The sequence below is a fragment of the Pongo pygmaeus genome, chromosome 15, assembly GCF_028885625.2.
Source record: "Pongo pygmaeus isolate AG05252 chromosome 15, NHGRI_mPonPyg2-v2.0_pri, whole genome shotgun sequence".
Taxonomy (NCBI): Eukaryota; Metazoa; Chordata; class Mammalia; order Primates; family Hominidae; genus Pongo; species Pongo pygmaeus.
Genome location: NC_072388.2, coordinates 105,671,787 through 105,691,852, shown reverse-complemented (window position 1 = coordinate 105,691,852; position 20,066 = coordinate 105,671,787). Strand labels below are relative to the sequence as shown.

Genomic DNA, 20,066 nt, shown 5'->3' with positions numbered 1-20,066 from the left:
TAAAACAGATCTTAAGGCTCAGAAAACCGATTCTTTGCAGCAGTAAGATACCAAATTCTAACCTGACTCAAGAATAGGATCACATGACAGAGAGCAGGCCTTGAAAAGAATCAAAGACTTTTACCCTAAAATATATTTATTTGACATATTTTAAAATCGCCCTGCACAGTTATCTTTTGAGAGAGAAATTTACGTTCTGTAGCGAATCTGCTTCCCTTTCCAGGTCTAGTTGTTATAAGGAGGAGATTAGCTGAGAGTCTAGCATCTTTTAAATGTCATGGTAGAAAACATTTGCCATCTACTGCCTCTAATGGTGGCCACATAAGAGAATTCATCTACATAATAAGAATCTTGTTCTCCAAAACCCGTTATCCTAACCCATGTAGGGAAAAGAAAGAGAGATCAGACTGTTACTCTATGTAGAAAAGGAAGACATAAGAAACTCCATTTTGATCTGTACCCTGAACAATTGTTTTGCCTTGAGATGCTGTTAATCTGTAACTTTTGCCCCAACCTTGTGCTCACAGAAACATGTGTTGTATGGAATCAAAGTTTAAGGGATCTAGGGCTGTGCAGGATGTGACTTGTTAACAGTATGTTTACAGGCAGTATGCTTGGTAAAAGTCATCACCATTCTCCATTCTTGATTAACCAAGGGTAACAATGCAGTGCAGAAAGCCGCAGGGACCTCTGCCCAGAGAAGCCGGGTATTGTCCAAGATTTATCCCCACTGAGACAGCCTGAGATAATGGCCTCATGGGACAGAAAAGACCTGACTGTCCCCTAGCCTGACAACCATGAAGGGTCTGTGCTGAGGAGGATTAGTAAAAGAGGAAGGCCTCTTGCTGTTGAGATAAAAGGAAGGCCTCTGTCTCCTGCATGTCCCTGGGAACGGAATGTCTCGGTATAAAACCCAACTTTGTACTTTTGTTCTATTCTGAGATAGGAGAAAACCGCCCTGTGGCTGGAGGTGAGACATGTTGGTGGCAATGCTGCTCTGTTACTCTTTACTACACTGAGATGTTAGGGTGGAGAGAAGCATAAATCTGGCCTACGTGCACATCCAGGGATAGTACTTTCCCTTGAACTTATTTGTGACACATTACTTTGCTCACACGTTTTCTTGCTTACCTTCTCCCCACTATCATCCTGTTCTCCTGCTATGTTCCCCTTGCTGAGATAGTGAAAATAGTAATCAATAAATACTGAGGGAACTCAGAGACCAGTGCCGGTGCAGGTCCTCCGTATGCTGAGTGCTGGTCCCTTGGGCCCACTGTTCTTTCTCTATACTTTGTCTCTGTGTCTTCTTTTCTCAGTCTCTCATCCCACCTGAAGAGAAATACCCACAATTGTGGAGGGGCTGGCCCCCTTCAAACACAGAACATTTTTTCTACTGATTTCAGCTCTTTAGATAAAAAGTTAAGTCTTTCAATCAATTGCCAATCAGAAAATCTTTGAATTCACCTGTAAGCTGTAATCCCCTCCCTACACTGCCTCACTTCTAGCTCTTTTATCTTTATGAACCAAATCAACACGTCTCATATGTATAGATTGATGTCTGTCTCTCTAAGACATTAAATTTAAGCTGCCATCAAGCCACTTTGGGCACATGTTCTCAAGATCTTCTGGGGCTATGTCACAGGGCATGGTCCTCACATTTGGCTTGAATAAATCTCTCTAAATATTTTGCAAAGTTGACTTTTTCATCAATAGTTCTTACAGAACCTACTCTGTGGTCTTTGTTACAAGCATAAAATCAATATAGTATTAGTTATAATAGTATTGGGTATACCACATGTTGGCAATTTCTTATGAAGTTAGGCATAGACTAACAATGGGATCAAGTGTAAGTGTTTCAACATATTTATGCAAGTTATTTCGATATTTATGTTCTGCAGATACTTCTATCAGATTTATTATATCAGCTAATTATTTGTTTTATGATTTTTTGCATTTTTTGTAGGTGATAACACCCTATCTTTTCTAGGCCTTTATTGTAGAAAATTGTGTGAAACTACTCAGGACTACATTTGAAAGTCCTTACTGCAGTGGCTGCCAGAATTGCAGTGGATTTCCTCTGCAGACACTCAGATTCCTCCAGTAACACCTTAATTTTGTTTCCTGCTTGGCTTCGGGCTTTAGTCTTGTGCTATCCAGAGAGACTCTGTCTTTCAGATCCCCCAGGTCATTCTAGAGCCACATGGACCTGACAATTGTCAATGTGGTGGGAAGGGTTGCACTGAACGGGCACACTCCGTCCTTCTGAGGGAGCCATACTCCAGGCAGACATCACAGTCCTGGCTCAGGGTGTGTCCTTCCAAGTATCCCTGCCCCTCCTACAGGTGCGATGCTGATCCATGCATCTTCCTCCCCTTCCTGGGTAGAGGGTCTCCTTGTTTTTTCCCAGATCTTCCTCCAGCAGCCACTATGTCTTCCCACTGATGTCTTCAGCTTCCTCTTTTCTGCCCTTCCCAGCAGGATGAGGCTGTTATTCCTGAAGAAAGAGAGAGGAGGTAGGAGATGAGGCTGTTATTCCTGAGAGAATGAACAGAGCTTTGGAGCTTTTCTTTCTTCTATCCCAGTTTCTATGAGTTCCTCCAGTACCAGTAACACAGAGGTGTTAGTGGCTTTGCCCCTGCATGTTAATTCTTTAGCAATGTAGTGGTGACAGTGGAGGTGGGTCTGGATGCATTTCAGCTGCAGTTGCTGTTTTGCTTTTCAGCACAGAACCGTCTTGGGAACTAGAGGGAAGAGCTTTTAGTGATGTGTCCTCAATCCTGGGAGAAAAGTTTTCAACAGCAATAGGAATCTCTCAGTCATATGTTCTCTGAGAATTTAAACAATAACTTATTTATTATACTCAATTTTAAACAATCCAATAAATATGTCTAATTTAATCTTGCATTAGCTTATGTGACATTTGCTGGCCATTGCCCCAGATAAGGCCATATTCTCTTCCTGTTTATCCCTGCAAGTGACTGACATTTGCAAGATGTAAGGTTTCTTCTTTGTCCTATAACATCAATAATCTGAAGTATTAAAGAAAATGTGCTAATTTGCAGATCAGTAAAGTTAGTTGTTTCTGTAAAAATATATCTATTTTTTGAAATGGAGTCTTGCTGTGTCACCATGCTGGAGTGCAGTTGTGTGAACTTGGCTCACTGCAACCTCCGCCCACTTGGTTCAAGCGATTCTCCTGCCTCAGCCTCCACAGTAGCTGGGACTACAGGAGCCTTGGCCTCCAAAAGTGCTGGGATTTCTGGCATGAGCCACTGCACCCGGCCAAAAATAATATGTTTTTATGGGATGCATACATCTCCAGGCTGAGTAGAAGCTTTATTTGTAGTACTCAGTAACTAGAATTAACACATCTATTAAGGAGCATTGTAAATAAATAGTAAGGGTGCACTCATTAACTGGAATACTGTTCCTCATTAGAATCAACACATTCTTTAGTTCATGTCCTTTGCAGAGACATGGATGAAGCTGGAAACCATCATAGTCAGAAAACTATCACAGGAACAGGAAACAAAACACCGCATGTTCTTACTCATAAGTGGGATCTGTACAATGAGAACACATGGACACAGGGAGGGGAACGTCACACACCAGGGCCTGTCAGGGGGTGGGGAGCAAGGGGAGGGACAGCATTAGGAGAAATACCTAATGTAGATGACGGGTTGATGAGTGCAGCAAACCACCATGGCACATGTATATCTATGTAACAAACCTGCATGTTCTCCACATGCATCCCAGAACTTAAAGTACAATTTAAAAAACACATTATTTATACAGAACCAAATAACTGGCTCACAAGTAATTATACTGAGCAACAAACCACACGAATGAAATTGAACCTACAAGATTTCACTTGAACAAAATCTTGAAAAATAGATCTAAAGTAACAAAGATGACAGATTGACTCAGTATGGTGAGAGGAAAATGACTGGGAGGCAGGAATTAGAGTAACACTTGGAAGCTTTTAAGTGTAACTCATCGTTATCTTGGTTGTTATTTGGGATGCACAGGTGAGCACATGTGAAATTACATATTTTTCCTTTGGAGACATGGTCTTGCTTTGTCATCCAGGCTAGAGCTCAATGGTGAGATCATAGCTCTTCGCAGCCTCAGACCCTGGGTCTCCAGCAATCTTCCTCCCTCTGCCCTATGTAGCTGGGACTATAAGTGTGCACAACCATGCTCAGCTTCAGTGCGTATTCAACTAGACACTTTATGCAGCATTTATTACATGGCAGTAATGCCTCAATAAGGGTATTGCAAATAAGTGGATGGATAATTTGTTCAATTAAGATTGATGGAAATATAGACACATGATAAATGTATGACAATCAAGAAAATAAAACTGTAGGAAACATGCTTTTTTTTTACTTTTTTTTTTTTAGGTAATTGCAACAGTGCATACACATCACACCACGTTCTCATTACACAGAAAAGATTTTGCAAACCTCACTAGGTGCAACCACCTGTGTGCTGGGCTTGATTCAGGGAGAAGTCAGGTCCAGTGGTGAGAAGCACAGGCCCAGATACCTAGGCTCACTCTGACCAAATGTGAGCTCTGGGGAAATTGTACAACCCATCTGTGCTTCTGCTGGTAATTTTTCATCTGTAACATGGAAATAACATTGATACTACATATCATGGTTTCTGTGCATATGTAAAAATAAAAGATGATTGGTGCAAACTTTAAATACACAGTTTATGTAGATCAATTGTACCTCAATAAAACTGATTTAAAATAAAAATTACAAAAGTATAAGTTTTATAGGTTTTAAGGTTTTATCATAGAACAAACTTACAATAAGAAACCACAATTTCCAAATGCTATCAGTATCACAAATCTCCCCCAGGACACTCTCACATGCTCTGAGCCCCACTCTCTCCTCAGGCCTCTCATCCCAGAGCTTGCTATGTAGTAGGAGACATGAAAATAGAGCCCTCCTTCTGCTTATGAAAATCAGCCCAGCCCTGATCCTGCAGCTCTGGGAGAGGAGCCCCAGCTCTGGGACTTTCAGGTGCTTTCATTTTTGATCAGGCCTGAACACAGAGGACTCACCATGGAGTCATGGCTGAGCTGGGTTTTTCTTGTTGCTATTTTAAAAGGTAATTCATGGAGAACTAGAAAAATTGAGTGTGAGTGGATAAGAGTGAGATAAACAGTGGATATGTGTGGAAGTTTCTGACCACAGTTACTTTTCGTTTACAGGTGTCCAGTGTGAGGTGCAGCTGATGGAATCTGGGGGAGGTTTGGTACAGCCTGGGGGGTCTGTAAAACTCTCTTGTGCAGCCTCAGGATTCACCTTTAGTAGCTATGGCATGGACTGGGTCTGCCAGGCTCTAGGCAAGGGGCTGGAGTGGGTGGTACATATATGGAATGATGGAAGTCAGAAATACTATGCAGACTCTGTGAAGGGCCAATTCACGATCTCCAGAGACAATTCTAAGAGCATGCTCTATCTGCAAATGGACAGTCTGAAAGCTGAGGACACGGCCATGTATTACTCTACCAGACAGAGTGAGAGGAAGTGAGTGTGAGCCCAGACACAAACTTCCCTGCAGGGGTACGTGCGGCCACCAGGGGGTGCCCAGGATCCCCAGAAGACAGGCACAGTCCAAAGGCAGGTGCAGATGAAGGTCAAGAGGGACTGTGGCTTCCTCTGCATCTAACGGTTTCCTGGTGAGACTCTATATTTATTTTTCTGTGCTAACCTCACTAATGAGGTTGCTAAGTTTAAACACTTTCTTTTTTTTTTTTTTTTTGAGACGAAATCTTGCTCTTGTGCCCCAGGCTGGAGTGCAATGGCACAATCTCAGCTCACTGCAACATCCACCTCACGAGTTCAAGCGATTTCTCCTGCGTCAGCCTCCCGAGTAGCTGGGATTACACGTGACTGCCAACACACCCAGCTAATTTTTGTATTTTTAGTAGAGACGGGGTTTCACCATGTTGGCCAGGCTGGTCTTGAACTCCTGACCTCAGGAGATCCTCCCGCCTTGGCCCCTCAAAGTGCTGGGATTACAGGCGTGAGCCACCGTGCCCAGCCAAAAAAACTTCATTATTCTAGGAGGAAAAATTCTCATCTGCAGGTGTCACTGATGGAGGCAGAAAAAATGCCCAGGAAGCCAGGTGAGGCTGTAGACACTGTCAGCCCAGGATGTAAATCTCACCACAAGTGCAGGAGAAAGGGCAGGAGGTTGATGGATCATCCTAACTACGGTATGGTTCAAGCTGAGCCCAGCAAGACCCTCAGTGCCTCCCTAACCACAGTTGCCCTTCAGGGATAACCCATGTGCTCAACAGCAGCCACACCTTAGTACCTCCACTGTGCAGTCATTGTCTAGGACAAGCTCCCAAGATGTGGGGCTTTGGCACAAACCAGGTCATGGATGTCAGAGAGGGGCAGCTGGGTGTCTGGTCCATGGGATTCCTGATGTTGGAGGGTTGGGAGGTGCATTCTCTGGGCCAACACATACTCTAGGGATATTTACTTCAGAACACATTTTATTTGTTGGTTTATGGTTAATGGGGTATTCATCTCTTCAATCATTTGTCTTTTGATTTACAAAAACATTCCAATTTCTTTTTTTTTTTTTTTTTTGAGACGGAGTCTCGCTGTCCCCCAGGCTGGAGTGCAGTGGCGCGATCTTGGCTCACTGCAGGCTCCGCCCCCTGGGGTTCACGCCATTCTCCTGCCTCAGCCTCCCGAGTAGCTGGGACTACAGGCGCCCAGCACCACACCCGGCTAATTTTTTGTATTTTTAGTAGAGATGAGGTTTCACCATGTTAGCCAGGATGGTCTCGATCTCCTGACCTCGTGATCCGCTCACCTCGGCCTTCCAAAGTGCTGGGATTACAGGCATGAGCCACCGCGCCCGGCCCCAATTTCACTTTTGAAGTAATTTTATTATGTGCAATTAAGTCATTATTGATTATAGTCACATTATTGTGCTACTAAATAGTAGGACTTATTCATTCTTTCTAACTCTATATTTTGTACCCATTAACCATATCCACTGTTCTCAGGCCCCCACTAGCCTCCCAGCCTCCAGTTACCATCCTTCTACCCTCCATGTTCCAGAGTTTAATTCTGTTGATTTGCAGAGCACACACATAAGTAAGAACCTGCAATGCTTTTTTTTCAGTGCCTGGCCTTTTTCACTTAACATAGTGACCTCCAGTTCCATCCATGTTGTTGCAAATGACTGGATCTCATGGAATACCTAATTTTATTCGGTTCTTTCATATGACATAGAGAAGCAAGCATACAGTCTACAAACAATTGTAATTTTCACATTTACCCCAAATGAATTATAACTTATTTCTGTGCAGGGTCTGGGCACATAGTAGCCTTTCTCATGAGGGATTGTTAAATTTAGAGTGAGATCACTTGTTTCTCATATTCTTTGATTCCTGTCCATGTGCAGAGATCTTAAGTGGAGTAATCTGCTTCTTTCTGCACACTAACTCTGACCTTCTCGACAAAAAGAGCAGAGATTTTCATGTCTCCTGAGTCTGGGGTAGGAGCTAGTCCTACACACCTCAGAGCCTGCAGAGACCTCCCAGTACAGTTTTATAGCCACAGGTGTTTTCTCATGGGGGGTGTGACCTCCACTTCCTGTGATTGCTGCTCAGATCTAACTGTGATTTCAGATTTAGGACACCATTGGGCTCTCAAACCATTTCTATTCTAAAAATCAGCCTCATCATAGAAAATGGAAATAATTCAATATCCATTTCCCTGACAGCATTTCATCCTTGTTTTTAATTTAGTGCAAGTTTATTACATATTTGCCTGAATCTAACCTCAGAATCAACTGAATTGGTCTAGAAATCTCACAAATTGAACAGAAGTGGATTTTATTATTTTTCCCAAAATGTGTGTATGTAGGGTTTCCAATGTATTGTCCAGAACTTGTGCACACTAACAACTGTGTTTCTCAGTCAATTATCAGCCTAGTGAAGCCCTTGCAAACCCCCTCACTCACCTGTGCTGCCTGTGGATTCTCCATCACAATCAGTGCTTCCTGTAGGCACTGGATGGAAAGCACGGGAGTGGGTCAGGTGCATACATCATGAGCAGAGGACGAATTCCAGCCCACTCCTCATGAATTCAGACAAGCTCACATGTTCCCACATGCACTTTATCTTCAGACAAGCAGATGTGTCTGCACATGAATTCTTCTTTCAGACAAACATGTCTGTCCCCTCGTGGACTCTTGCCACACACAAGCACACGTGGCTTCTTGTGGACTGTACTTTCAGACAAGCACACATTGTTTCATGTGGACATTTTCCTCCCACAAATGCATTTTCCCCTGAGTAGACTCTTCTCCCACAAGCCCAGATGTCCCCACATAGACATTTCTCCCAGACAAACACCCATTTCCCCATGTAATCCCTTCCCTCAGACAAGCACACGTATTCCCAGGTAGACTCTTCCCTTAGACAACCACAGATGTTCCCATGTGAACCCTTCCATATGACAAGCACACATGTTCCCATGTGAACTCTTGTATAACAAGCACACATATTTCCTCACGGGTTCATCACTCAGATAGGTCTGCGTGACCACATGTGAACTCCCGTATAACAAGCACACATATTTCCTCACGGCCTCTTCACTCAGATAGGTCTGCATGTCCACATGTGCACTCTACTCTCAGATGAGCCCACAGGTCCCCACAGGGACTCTTCACTCAGACACCCATTCTCCATTGTAGACTCTTCCCTTAGACAAGCACGCATTTTCCCATGTGAACTCTTCCACATGGAAAGCACACATATTCCCACAGGGACTCTTCACTCAGACACCCATTCTCCATTGTAGACCTTTCCCTTAGACAAGCACGCATTTTCCCATGTGAACTCTTCCGCATGGAAAGCACACATATTCCCACAGGGACTCTTCACTAAGACAAGCATGATTGTCTCCATTGTGACCCTTCCCTCAGAGAAGTACACTTGTCTACATATGGACTCTTCTCTCAGACAAGCAAACATGTCCCCATGTGGACTCTTTCTTCTGACAAGCACACGTGTCCCCATGTTGTTATAATCAGTTTCTCACCTCTGTCTCACAAAGTTCCCTGTCCTCCAAGAATAATTTTAACCTCTCACTTCTCATTCACACTATGGCGATTGGTGCACAGCATTTTCACCCAAGAGAAATGCAGGCAGCTCTCAGAATTTATTGTGATGGAGGCAGGAAGACAAACACAAAGATAAAACTTGTCACTACCTTGCTGGGCTGTGTTCTGTGCAGAGTCTCTGAAAGCTGCCCTGGGGCTATGTCCTAAGCTGTATCTCTCTGATTCCACTAGGAGAATGCACATAGAGAAATTCAAGCTGAATGGTGTCCTGATCCCTGCCTCATTCTGCTATTCTTCCCTATTCCTCAGAAATTCACCCAACATTGCCCTCTGTCTTGTATTGTCTACATTCTCACAGACTCTCTCCTAGAACTTCAGCTTCAATGGCCACTTCTTCCCAACTCTCTGCACATGCCAAGTGCACATTAGAGACTCAGTAATGAGGCTCACCAGGGGCGGTAGTAATCTATCACAGTAGAGATGTAAATCCATGATTTAAAATAGGTTTCTAAAAAAGAAAATATGTCTCATATCAAATACAAATGAGAGAATGCAACGGCATAATTCATTTTCAGGTGTTTCATATGTAAATCTCCTAAAGTGCATAATTTAGTTTTCAGTGTGGTTCCTGATCCATGAATCCTTTTGTCTTCTTCATTATCTTTCATTCAAACAAACAGAGACCATACCCACTGTTCAAAGTGTAGCCTCATGGAGAACATCTTCACCAATCAGCCCAGTCAGTGAGTGAGGCCTTTAAATCCTTCATGCTAATTCAAATTTCTGTCTTTATTCTCAGTAGACCCCAGGTTTTAGGGGATGTTGGGTTGTGCCAGCACTCCTAAATAAGGGAGATAGAAATTATTTCCTCAGGCATCCTCTTGAAACGTTTGAACAACTGGACATAGTTTTATTATTGAGGTGTGATGCATCAAAATAATGTTAGTTCAATCTTCTCTCAACCAGTCATTAAACATTGAAATTTTGTAACTATTTATTTGGATAGCTCTGAAGTTTATCTTTTGAATATTTAGGTAATATTATAAATTAGTTTAAGCTGGCTACTAGGTGAAATGATCTGCTGCAGAATTTTGACTTCCTTGCTGTGCATTTTTGCATTTAAATTCAAGTTTATATTACTCGTGTGTCTAGAATGTAAAAATATGTCTTACATTTTCTCGAATTTTTCATTTCAATGGAGTTTCTAGAAGATGAGAAAACCTCCCTTGTGTATAAAATACCTGGTAACACATTGCTCAATAGTTTCCTTGCTGAGACCAGCTCGGTCGGGAGACCCTAACCCAGCGGCTCTAGAGGAACTAAAGACACACACAGAAATATAGAGGTGTGAAGTGGGAAATCAGGGGTCTCACAGCCTTCAGAGCTGAGAGCCCTGAAGAAAGATTTACCCATGTATTTATTAACAGCAAGCCAGCCATTAATATTGTTTCTATAGATATTAAATTAACTAAAAGTATCCCTTATGGGAAATGAAGGGATGGACAAAATTAAAGGGGTGGGTCTGGCTAGTTATCTGCAGCAGGAACATGCCCTTAAGGCACAGATCGCTCATGCTATTGTTTGTGGTTTAAGAATGCCTTTAAGCGGTTTTCTGCCCTGGGCGGGCCAGGTGTTCCTTGCCGTCATTCCGGTAAACCCACAACCTTCCAGCATGGGCGTTATGGCCATCACGAACATGTCACAGTGCTGCAGAGATTTTGTTTATGGCCAGTTTTGGGGCAAGTTTATGGCCATATTTTGGGGGGTCTGTTCCCAACATTTCCTCTTTAATTTTTTTCTCCTTTCATATTGTACTATTATAAGCAATGAGATATCAGGACACATCATCAACACTTGGCTAAGAAATATCTTCAGCTAAATTCCCAGAGGGTCATATACTAATCCTAACTTTAACTAAGGTAACATAATTAAGATACATTCTATAACAAGTTACACATATTATCCAGTATACAGTAACATGTTTGTGACAGAAACAAAGTAGGTGCTCCCTCTGCAAAGGGTCATCTGAGGTCTGAGTTGAGGGTTACACAGGTATTTTTCTGGTTTACAAGGGTGGGGACAATAGTAATAACGACTCTGAACAGCACTGGCCCTTCATTGAAAGGTTGCAGGTAAAGCCACTGCTGCTATTTCAAATTAACACCTTACTAGAATAAAGCCCAGAGGGAGGGGCCGCATGCTAGGTCACAGAGTGAGGAGAAATGGAGCTGTGCTCTGCTCTGCACACTACCTACAAGATCCCAGACACGTGCCCAGGTTCCACTGATGCAAGGCATCTAGAGTGCAGTTCTAAGGCACCTGCTTCCTGGGGCAGGGAGCGTCCTCCTGTCAATTGTGCACCTGCTCCTTCTGCAAGCTATTAAGTGAGCACTTCTATTGCCATGAATTATACATGTTCTCTCTGTTAACATGTATATTGAACATGCTTACTTACTTTGCATTTTATTTTTCTCTGAAATACACTGGATGAGCGGAAGAAAATAAATCACACCCCTGATCCTTTCCACACATACAAAGATTCCTGAAGGCAGAGCTGACTGATATCCTCACCAGTAGACCACTGCCTTTCAGAGATGACCTTGGTATTCAAGTTCCAGCAATTCTTGAAATTAAAGGGCACCTCTGTCTCTTCGCCACTGCTTTGCACCTCACCTGATATCAGCTTTCTCATTAGAATGCCTTGTGTTTAAGGAATGAGAGTTCCTGTCACAGGTGCAAAGGCCCAGGTTCTCCCACTGGATCCAGCCCAGGACTAAGGATGCCTATAAGAACATGGTATCATCTGATACATAACCTTTACATCATAACTTTTACATAACCTTTACATACATAACATCACACATAGCATTCATAATACACACATGAGAACACCTTTACATGCTCCAACATGTAAAGATTAGGAAAGTCATCAAGCTCATTCTTATATCAAAAAACATCTGCACAATTTGAACATCAACAGTTTTTGAAATCTATCAAAGAATTGAAATTGCAAGGGAAATTACCCATTCCAAATACTGAAGATACAGACATGTCCAGGATCAGAGTTGACACTGGCTGAACTGGAACAGAACTTGAAGAAAGCACGAGTTGGTGAGAGCACACACATGGTAAATGCTATGAAAGCCTGAACGGCAGATGTGGACTAGGGTGAGATTCCTGGGGACCTACACTCCATAGTCTTCTGGACTTTCTTTCAAAATCTTCCAGATTCTCAGGTACAAAATCCAAATAATTTTTTATGGGTCTGAATTGGGGAGGATTAATTACTGAGAAATGTACCAAGAGCCTTCTAAAAAAAAAAATCCTATAGGAAATGAGATTTTCCAGAACCTGGATGAACCTACAGTTCCCTAAAGACAGACACTGAGAAGAATAAATCTCGACAGCGCCACCTGGAGGTGGAGGTGAAGAGCTTCCTGGAGGAGCTGGACGGGAGAGATCCGCGACCTGCGTGACTTCCGCCCGGGCCTCCCAAGCTGGGCACCGACAACTAGGGCTGGCCGAGGCCCGGGATCCCCACCGTGAGTCCCAAGCATGTGTGCGAGACCAGATGGCGCTAGGACGTTCCTTGTGTTCGTTGCTTCTGTAAATGCAGATGCAGTTTGTCGTGTTTCCAAACCAGTTGTGCCGTCCACTCACTCCTTTCCAGAGTAGAAATCTCCTCTCCGCCGGGCGCGGTGGCTCACGCCTGTAATCCCAGCATTTTGGGAGGTCGAGGCGGGCGGATCACGAGATCAGGAGATCGAGACCATCCTGGCTAACACGGTGAAACCCCGTCTGTACTAAAAATACAAAAAATTAGCCAGGAGTGGTGGCAGGTGCCTATAGTCCCAGCTACTCCGAAGCTATGGCAGTAGAATCGCTTGAACCCGGGAGGCGGAGGTTGCAGTGAGCCGAGATCATTCCACTGCACTCCAGCCTGGGCGACAGAACAAGACTCCGTCTCATTAAAAAAAAAAAAAAAAAAAGGCTTCAGGAAGTAGCTCCTAGATGGGCAGAATCGGTTTAACTTTGTGTGTCCACAGGACCTGGAGCCTCTCTCTCCTTAGATTAGGCCACCTCCTCAGGATTACAGGGCTCTTCAGTTTTCTCAACATGCTGTTGTTGCCCCAAATAAACACAAAAGCACTTTATTTTCTTATGCTCACCTTTAATTTTTCAAAACAACATAAAGGTGATAATTTTAACAATAAACATATTACAACCTACTATACATGATACCCTACCTATAATTCAAGGTTTCTTCTCAGGAATTTATATGTATTACTTATTTTCAATTGCTTTCTGATATGGGATGTCAATGTCACTTTATTACATTCTTTATTCTTTTAAGTTATCTCTAAAATCTCTAAAAATTAATTTTTCCGAAGCACCACTCAAAACCAGGGTATTATTAGAACTTGTGGGTGTAATCGTTGGACCAATATTAAGAATAAATCTTTAATGGACTAACTCAGATATAAAATTTCTTTCCTTCCTCTCTCTCTACATATATACATAACGACTTTGAGGTTTCAGTTGAATCAGTCCATTCATTGAATGTATGATAATAGGTTGATCTAATTTTATACATTAAATAGCATGAAGAAACCTCAACAATAGCAAAAGTAGCCCCTTACCAAAAACAGCTCTATAATGTTAGATTCCACTTATGAGAAGTTCAAAAGAGAAAAACATGGATCTGTATTGTCAGAAATCTAAACATTTCCCTACTCAGAAGTTGACCACAGGCACAGAGAAAGACCTGTGTTGGGGGATGGACTTGCTCTTCAGGCTACCTTAGGTGTTGGGGACAAGAGTATTCACATTTGCCAGAAACTCTCTAGTGATACATTTTAGATCTATGCATTTCTTCTTATATGTAAATTTTCTCATAAAAACAAAAAATAATGTATAAAATAATTTAAAATTGAGAACATAATAAAAATGACATTACATGCCTATCCAAAACATTCAGTAATGAAAATTATTATATGAATTAATAAAATCCATTCAAATATACCTACTGAAATTAACTTCCAGAAAATAAAAAGATAAGAGTAACATCCGTAACTTCAAAATTAATAAGCATACATTTCATAGAGAAGAAAAAAGTAGTCAAGACATATGTGGAACATGTATTCTTTTTTCCAATCAAATGTCATTAAACTATTTAAACAACTTTTTAACCTGTGTCATAAGTATAGATTACTAATATTTGTCTGATATTATAACTGTGAACAAGTTTTAAAGAAAAAAGGATATTTGAGAGCATGTGAACTAAATTGAATTTATTATTAATATTGGTCCAACGATTACACCCACAAGTTCCAATAATACCCTGGTTTTGAGTGGTGCTTTGGAAAAATTAATTTGTAGAGATTTTAGAGATAACTTAAAAGAATAAATAAAGAATGTAATAAAGTGACATTGACATCCCATACATAACAATATATTGATCTATTTTTTGTTGATGGACTTTAAATTTGTTTCTAGTTTATGAATATTTTAAGCAAAGCTGTTACAAATACCTTAGTGTAAGTTTTCCTATGTTGTCTCATTTTTATTGAGAAAACATGACGTATGCATTTCTTTCTTGTAAGAGTAATTTTAACTTTTTTCAGTTTCATTGAGGTATATCTGAAAAAATTTTTTAAAAGTATATGGTTGAGGAACAATGCACCACTTGATGCTTTGTCTTAGACCATTCTCACATTGCTATAAAGAAATGCCTGAGACTGAGTAATTTGAAAAAAAGAAAAAGATGTTTAATTGGCTCATGATTCTACAGGCTGTATAGGAAATGTAGCAGCTTATTCTTCTGGGGAGACTCAGGAAAGTTAGAATCATGGCAGAAGACAAAGGGGAGCAGGCCAATCACATGGCCAGAGCAGGCCACAGGAAGCGTGCGGGGGGTGGGGGTGGGGTGGGTCTACACACTGTTAGACACCAGATCTTGTGAGAACTCGCACACTGTCATGAGAACAGCAGCAGGAGTTGTTGCTAAACCATTCATGAAAGACCTACCCCATGACCCAGTCATCTTCCAGCAGGTCCTACTTTCAGGATTGAGGATTATAATATAACATGAGATTTGGGTCAAGATACGGATCCAAACCATATCAGATACACATTGTAAAATGATCATCATAGTCAAGGTAATTTGTATATATATCATCTCACAGAGCTACAATTTTATTTTTTTTAATTTACTGCATATGTGTGTGTGTCTGATGAGAACACCTAAAATCTACCCTTTTAGCAAAAATCATTTTTACAGTAAAGTATTAACTATAGGAACATTGCTGTACATTAGATTTCCAGAACTCATTCACCCTGCACAACTGAAACTCTGTACCCTTTGATCAACATCATCCAAATTCCCTCTCCTCCCAGGTCCTGACACCCACTAGTCTACTCTCTGCTTTTAAGACCTTGGATATTTTAGATCTCACACGTAAATGAGATCATGAAGCATTTGTCTTTCTGCATCTGGCTTATTCCACTTAGCATCATGTCCTCCAGGTCCATCCATTTTATTGTAAATGTCAGAATTTCCTTCTTTTCAATGCTTCATAAATTTAGTTTTATGTATACATATTTTATTTATACATTTATCAATGTATGGCCCTTAAATTATTTTACAAATCTACACTATTATTAATAATCTTGCAATGAACATTTTTGCATAATAATTTTATTTCCTTTTAATATATAACAAGAAGTGGAATCACCAGATCATAAGATAGTTTTATTTTCAATTTGTTGAGTAACCAATCCTACCACATCATATAAGGATTCCTTTTTCTCCACATTGATGCCAAAATTTTTAAAGTTTTGTCTTGCTGATAATAGCCATTTTAACTGGTATGAAGTGATATATCATTGTGCTTTTTATTTGAATTCCCCTGATAATTAGGAATGTTGAGAAACTTTTCATTTTCCGTTTGCCATGTGTGTGTCTTCTGAAAAAAAATCTATCCAGAATTTTGCCTTTTTTAATCGGGTCACTTATTATTTGTTATTGAGTTGTATGGCTTATTTATATATTTCGTTTGAACTTCTTGTTAGATATATAATTACACATCGTTTTTCCTGTGTTTTGGTATTAAATTCAAATAAATCCGTTCTGAATCAATGACAGGAAGTTTTTTCTTTTTCCATGTTGTCTATGAGTTTATGGTTTCAGGTATTATGTTCATTTTTAGTTGATTTTTATATCATGTTAGAGGAGGTCTAATTTTATTTCTTTTTATATGGATGCCCAGTTTTTACACCATTATTGAAAAGACTGTCCTTTCTCTACTGTGTGTTCTTGGCACACTCCATCAGGAAGAGACATAATGAAAAAAATATATAAGATGAATATTCCTGATGAACATAGATCTAAAAGTCCTCAACAAAATACTAGCAAATAGAATCCAGAAGCACTTTAAAATGTAATACATCATGATCAAATGGGATTTACCCTGGGATGCAAGGTTCATTCAACATCCACAAATCAGTAACTGTGATTCGCCATGTGAGCAGAATAAAAGCAAAAAACATAGGATTATCTCAGTAGATCCTGAGAAAGCATTTGATAGGATCCAACATCCACTCATGATAAAAACCCTCAACAGACTAGATATCAAAAAATACCTCAAAATAATAAGAGCCATCTGTGACAAACTCGGTAAACATCACGCTAAATGAGCAAAAGCTCAAACACCTTGAGAACTGGAACAAGAGAAGGATGCTGTATCTCACTACTCCTATTCAATATAACACTAGAAATCCTAGTTAGAGCAATCAGGCAGGAGCAAAAATGAAAGGCAGCTGATGTGGTTTCGATTTGTGTCCCCACCCAAATCTCATGTCAAATTGTAATCCCCAGTGTTGGAGGTGGGGCCTGGTGAAAGGTGATTCGATCATGGGGTTGTGTTTTCCTCTCTCAGGCTGTTCTGGTGACAGAGCTCTCAGGAGATCTGGTTTCAAAGTGTGTGGCACCTCCCCCTTGTCTTTTCCTCCTGCTCCAGCCATGTAAGACATGATGCTTCCCTTTCTGTCATGATTGTCAGGATCCTGATGCCTCCCCAGCCATGCTTCCTGTACAACTTGCAGATCCATGAGCAATTAAAACTCTTGTCTTTATAAATTACCTAGTCTCAGGTGTTTATAGTCTGAGAATGGACTAACACAGCATCCAAACAGGAAAATAAGTCAATTCATCTGTCTTCACTGATGATACAATTCTATGCCTAGAAAATCCCCCAAAGTAATTCTAGAATAGATAAATAACTTTAGTAAAGTGTAAGGATGCAAAATCAGTGTACAAAATCACCAGCATTTCTATATCCCAACCATATCCATGCTGAGAATAAAATCAAGTACACAATCCTATCCCATGTACAATATCTTCAAAGAAAATGACATGCTTAGGAATGCAGGTAACAAACAAGATGAAAGATCTCTACAAGGAGAACAACAAAACACTGCAGAAATCATAAATGACACAAATAAATGGGAAAAAAATTTCATGCTCCTGCATTGGAGGAATCAATATTGCCAAAATGGTCATACTGCCCAAAGTAATTTACAGATTCGATGTTATTTCCATCAAATTATTACCGTCATTCTTCACAGAAATAAAAAAAACATACATATTCTAAAATATATATGGAACCAAGAAAGACCCTGAATAGCCAAAGCAATTCTAAGCAAAAAGAACAATGCCAGAGGCATCATGCTACCAGATTTAACATTACAAAGTAAGAAAAACAGCTTGGTACTGGTGCAAGAGCAGACACACAGAAAAAAAAAGAACAAAACAGAAAACAGAAATAGAGCTACACACCTAAACCATTTGATATTTGATAAGGTTGACAAGAATCAAGCCATAGGGAAAAAAACTCTGTATTCAGTAAATGGTGCTGGAAGAACTGGATTCTGGCAGATACGCAGAATGCAAGAGTGAAGGAGGCTGGGCAGTTTCTACCTTGATTTCAGATGTGCAGAGAGCCCTATGTGCCCAGGAAAAAGCTTGCTGCAGGAGTGGAGCCACCACAGAGAACCTCTACTAGGGCAGTGCCAAAGATGTGGAAAGATGGGGTTGGAGCCCCCATTCAAAGTCCACACTGGGGCACTGCATAGTGGAACTGTGGGAATGTGGCCACAAACCTCAAGACCCCAGAATGGTAGATCCATGGGCAACTTCCACCATCAGCCTGGAAAAGCTTACAGCACTTGACTCTCACTCATAAATGGAGCCCCAAGGACTGCACCCAGCAAAACTACAATGATGGGCTGCCTGAGGTTTTGGGGAGCCAACCCTTGTCCCAGTGTGCCCTGGTTGAATTACATGAATTTGAGAGAGGTTATTCTGTAACTTCAAGATTTAATATCTGCTCTACTGGGTTTTATGTGTGTGTGGAGGGGGGCTGTTGGCCATTCCTTTGGCCAATTTATCTATTTTGGATTGGAATAATTTATCCAATGCCTGTACCATCATTGTACCTTGGAATACACAACATTTGCAATGGTTTTTTTTTCTAATTTTGCAAGCTCACAGATGGAGAGAAATTGCCTTAAGACTCAGATGAGACTTTAGACATTTGAGTTGGAGGCTAACCAACTTAAGACATTTTTTTAAATTTTATTATTATTATACTTTAAGTTTTAGGGTACATGTGCACAATGTGCAGGTTTGTTACATATGTATACATGTGCCATGTTGGTGTGCTGCACCCATTAACTCGTCATTTAGCATTAGGTATATCTCCTAATGCTATCCCTCCCCCCTCCCCCCATCCCACAACAGTCCCTGGTGTGTGATATTCCCCTTCCTGTGTCCATGTTTTCTCATTGTTGAATTCCCACCTATGAGTGAGAACATGCGGTGTTTGGTTTTTTGCCCTTGCAATAGTTTTCTGAGAATGATGGTTTCCAGCTTCATCCATGTCCCTACAAAGGACATGAACTCATCATTTTTTATGGTTGCATAGTATTCCATGGTGTATATGTGCCACATTTTCTTAATCCAGTCTATCATTGTTGGACATTTGGGTTGGTTCCAAGTCTTTGCTATTGTGAATAGTGCCACAATAAACATACGTGTGCATGTGTCTTTATAGCAGCAGGATTTATAATCCTTTGGGTATATACCCAGTAATGGGATGGCTGGGTCAAATGGTATTTCTAGTTCTAGATCCCTGAGGAATCGCCACACTGACTTCCACAATGGTTGAACTAGTTTACAGTCCCACCAACAGTGTACAAGTGTTCCTAGTTCTCCACATCCTCTCCAGCACCTGTTGTTTCCTGACTTTTTAACGATCGCCATTGTAACTGGTGTGAGATGGTATCTCATTGTGGTTTTGATTTGCATTTATCTGATGGCCAGTGATGATGAGCATTTTTTCATGTGTCTGTTGGCTGCATAAATGTCTTCTTTTGAGAAGTGTCTGTTCATGTCCTTTGCCCACTTTTTGATGGGGTTATTTGTTTTTTTCTTGTAAATTTGTTTGAGTTCATTGTAGATTCTGGATATTAGCCGTTTGCCAGATGAGTAGGTTGCAAAAATTTTCTCCCATTCTGTAGGTTGCCCATTCACTCTGATGGTAGTTTCTTTTGCTGTGCAGAAGCTCTTTAGTTTAATTAGATCCCATTTGTCAATTTTGGCTTTTGCTGCCATTGCTTTTGGTGTTTTAAACATGAAGTCCTTGCCCATGCCTATGTTGTGAATGGTATTGCCTAGGTTTTCTTCTAGGGTTTTTATGGTTTTAGGTCTAACATGTAAGTCTTTAAGCCATCTTGAATTAATTTTTGTATAAGGTGTAAGGAAGGGATCCACTTTCAGCTTTCTACATATGGCTAGCCAGTTTTCCCAGCACCATTTATTAAATAGGGAATCCTTTCCCCATTGCTTGTTTTTCTCAGGTTTGTCAAAGATCAGATAGTTTTAGATACGTGGCATTATT

The 20,066-nt window shown here is 40.8% G+C and overlaps 1 gene segment (V, D, J or C); it reads left to right on the top strand.

Annotated features, from left to right (window-relative positions):
* The first annotated feature begins 5,075 nt into the window (after positions 1-5,075).
* On the top strand, positions 5,076-5,547 carry LOC129012408 (immunoglobulin heavy variable 3-7-like). The segment is given in 2 exon segments: positions 5,076-5,121; positions 5,225-5,547. Coding segments are annotated over 2 exon segments (369 nt in total).
* Positions 5,548-20,066: the final 14,519 nt, after the last annotated feature.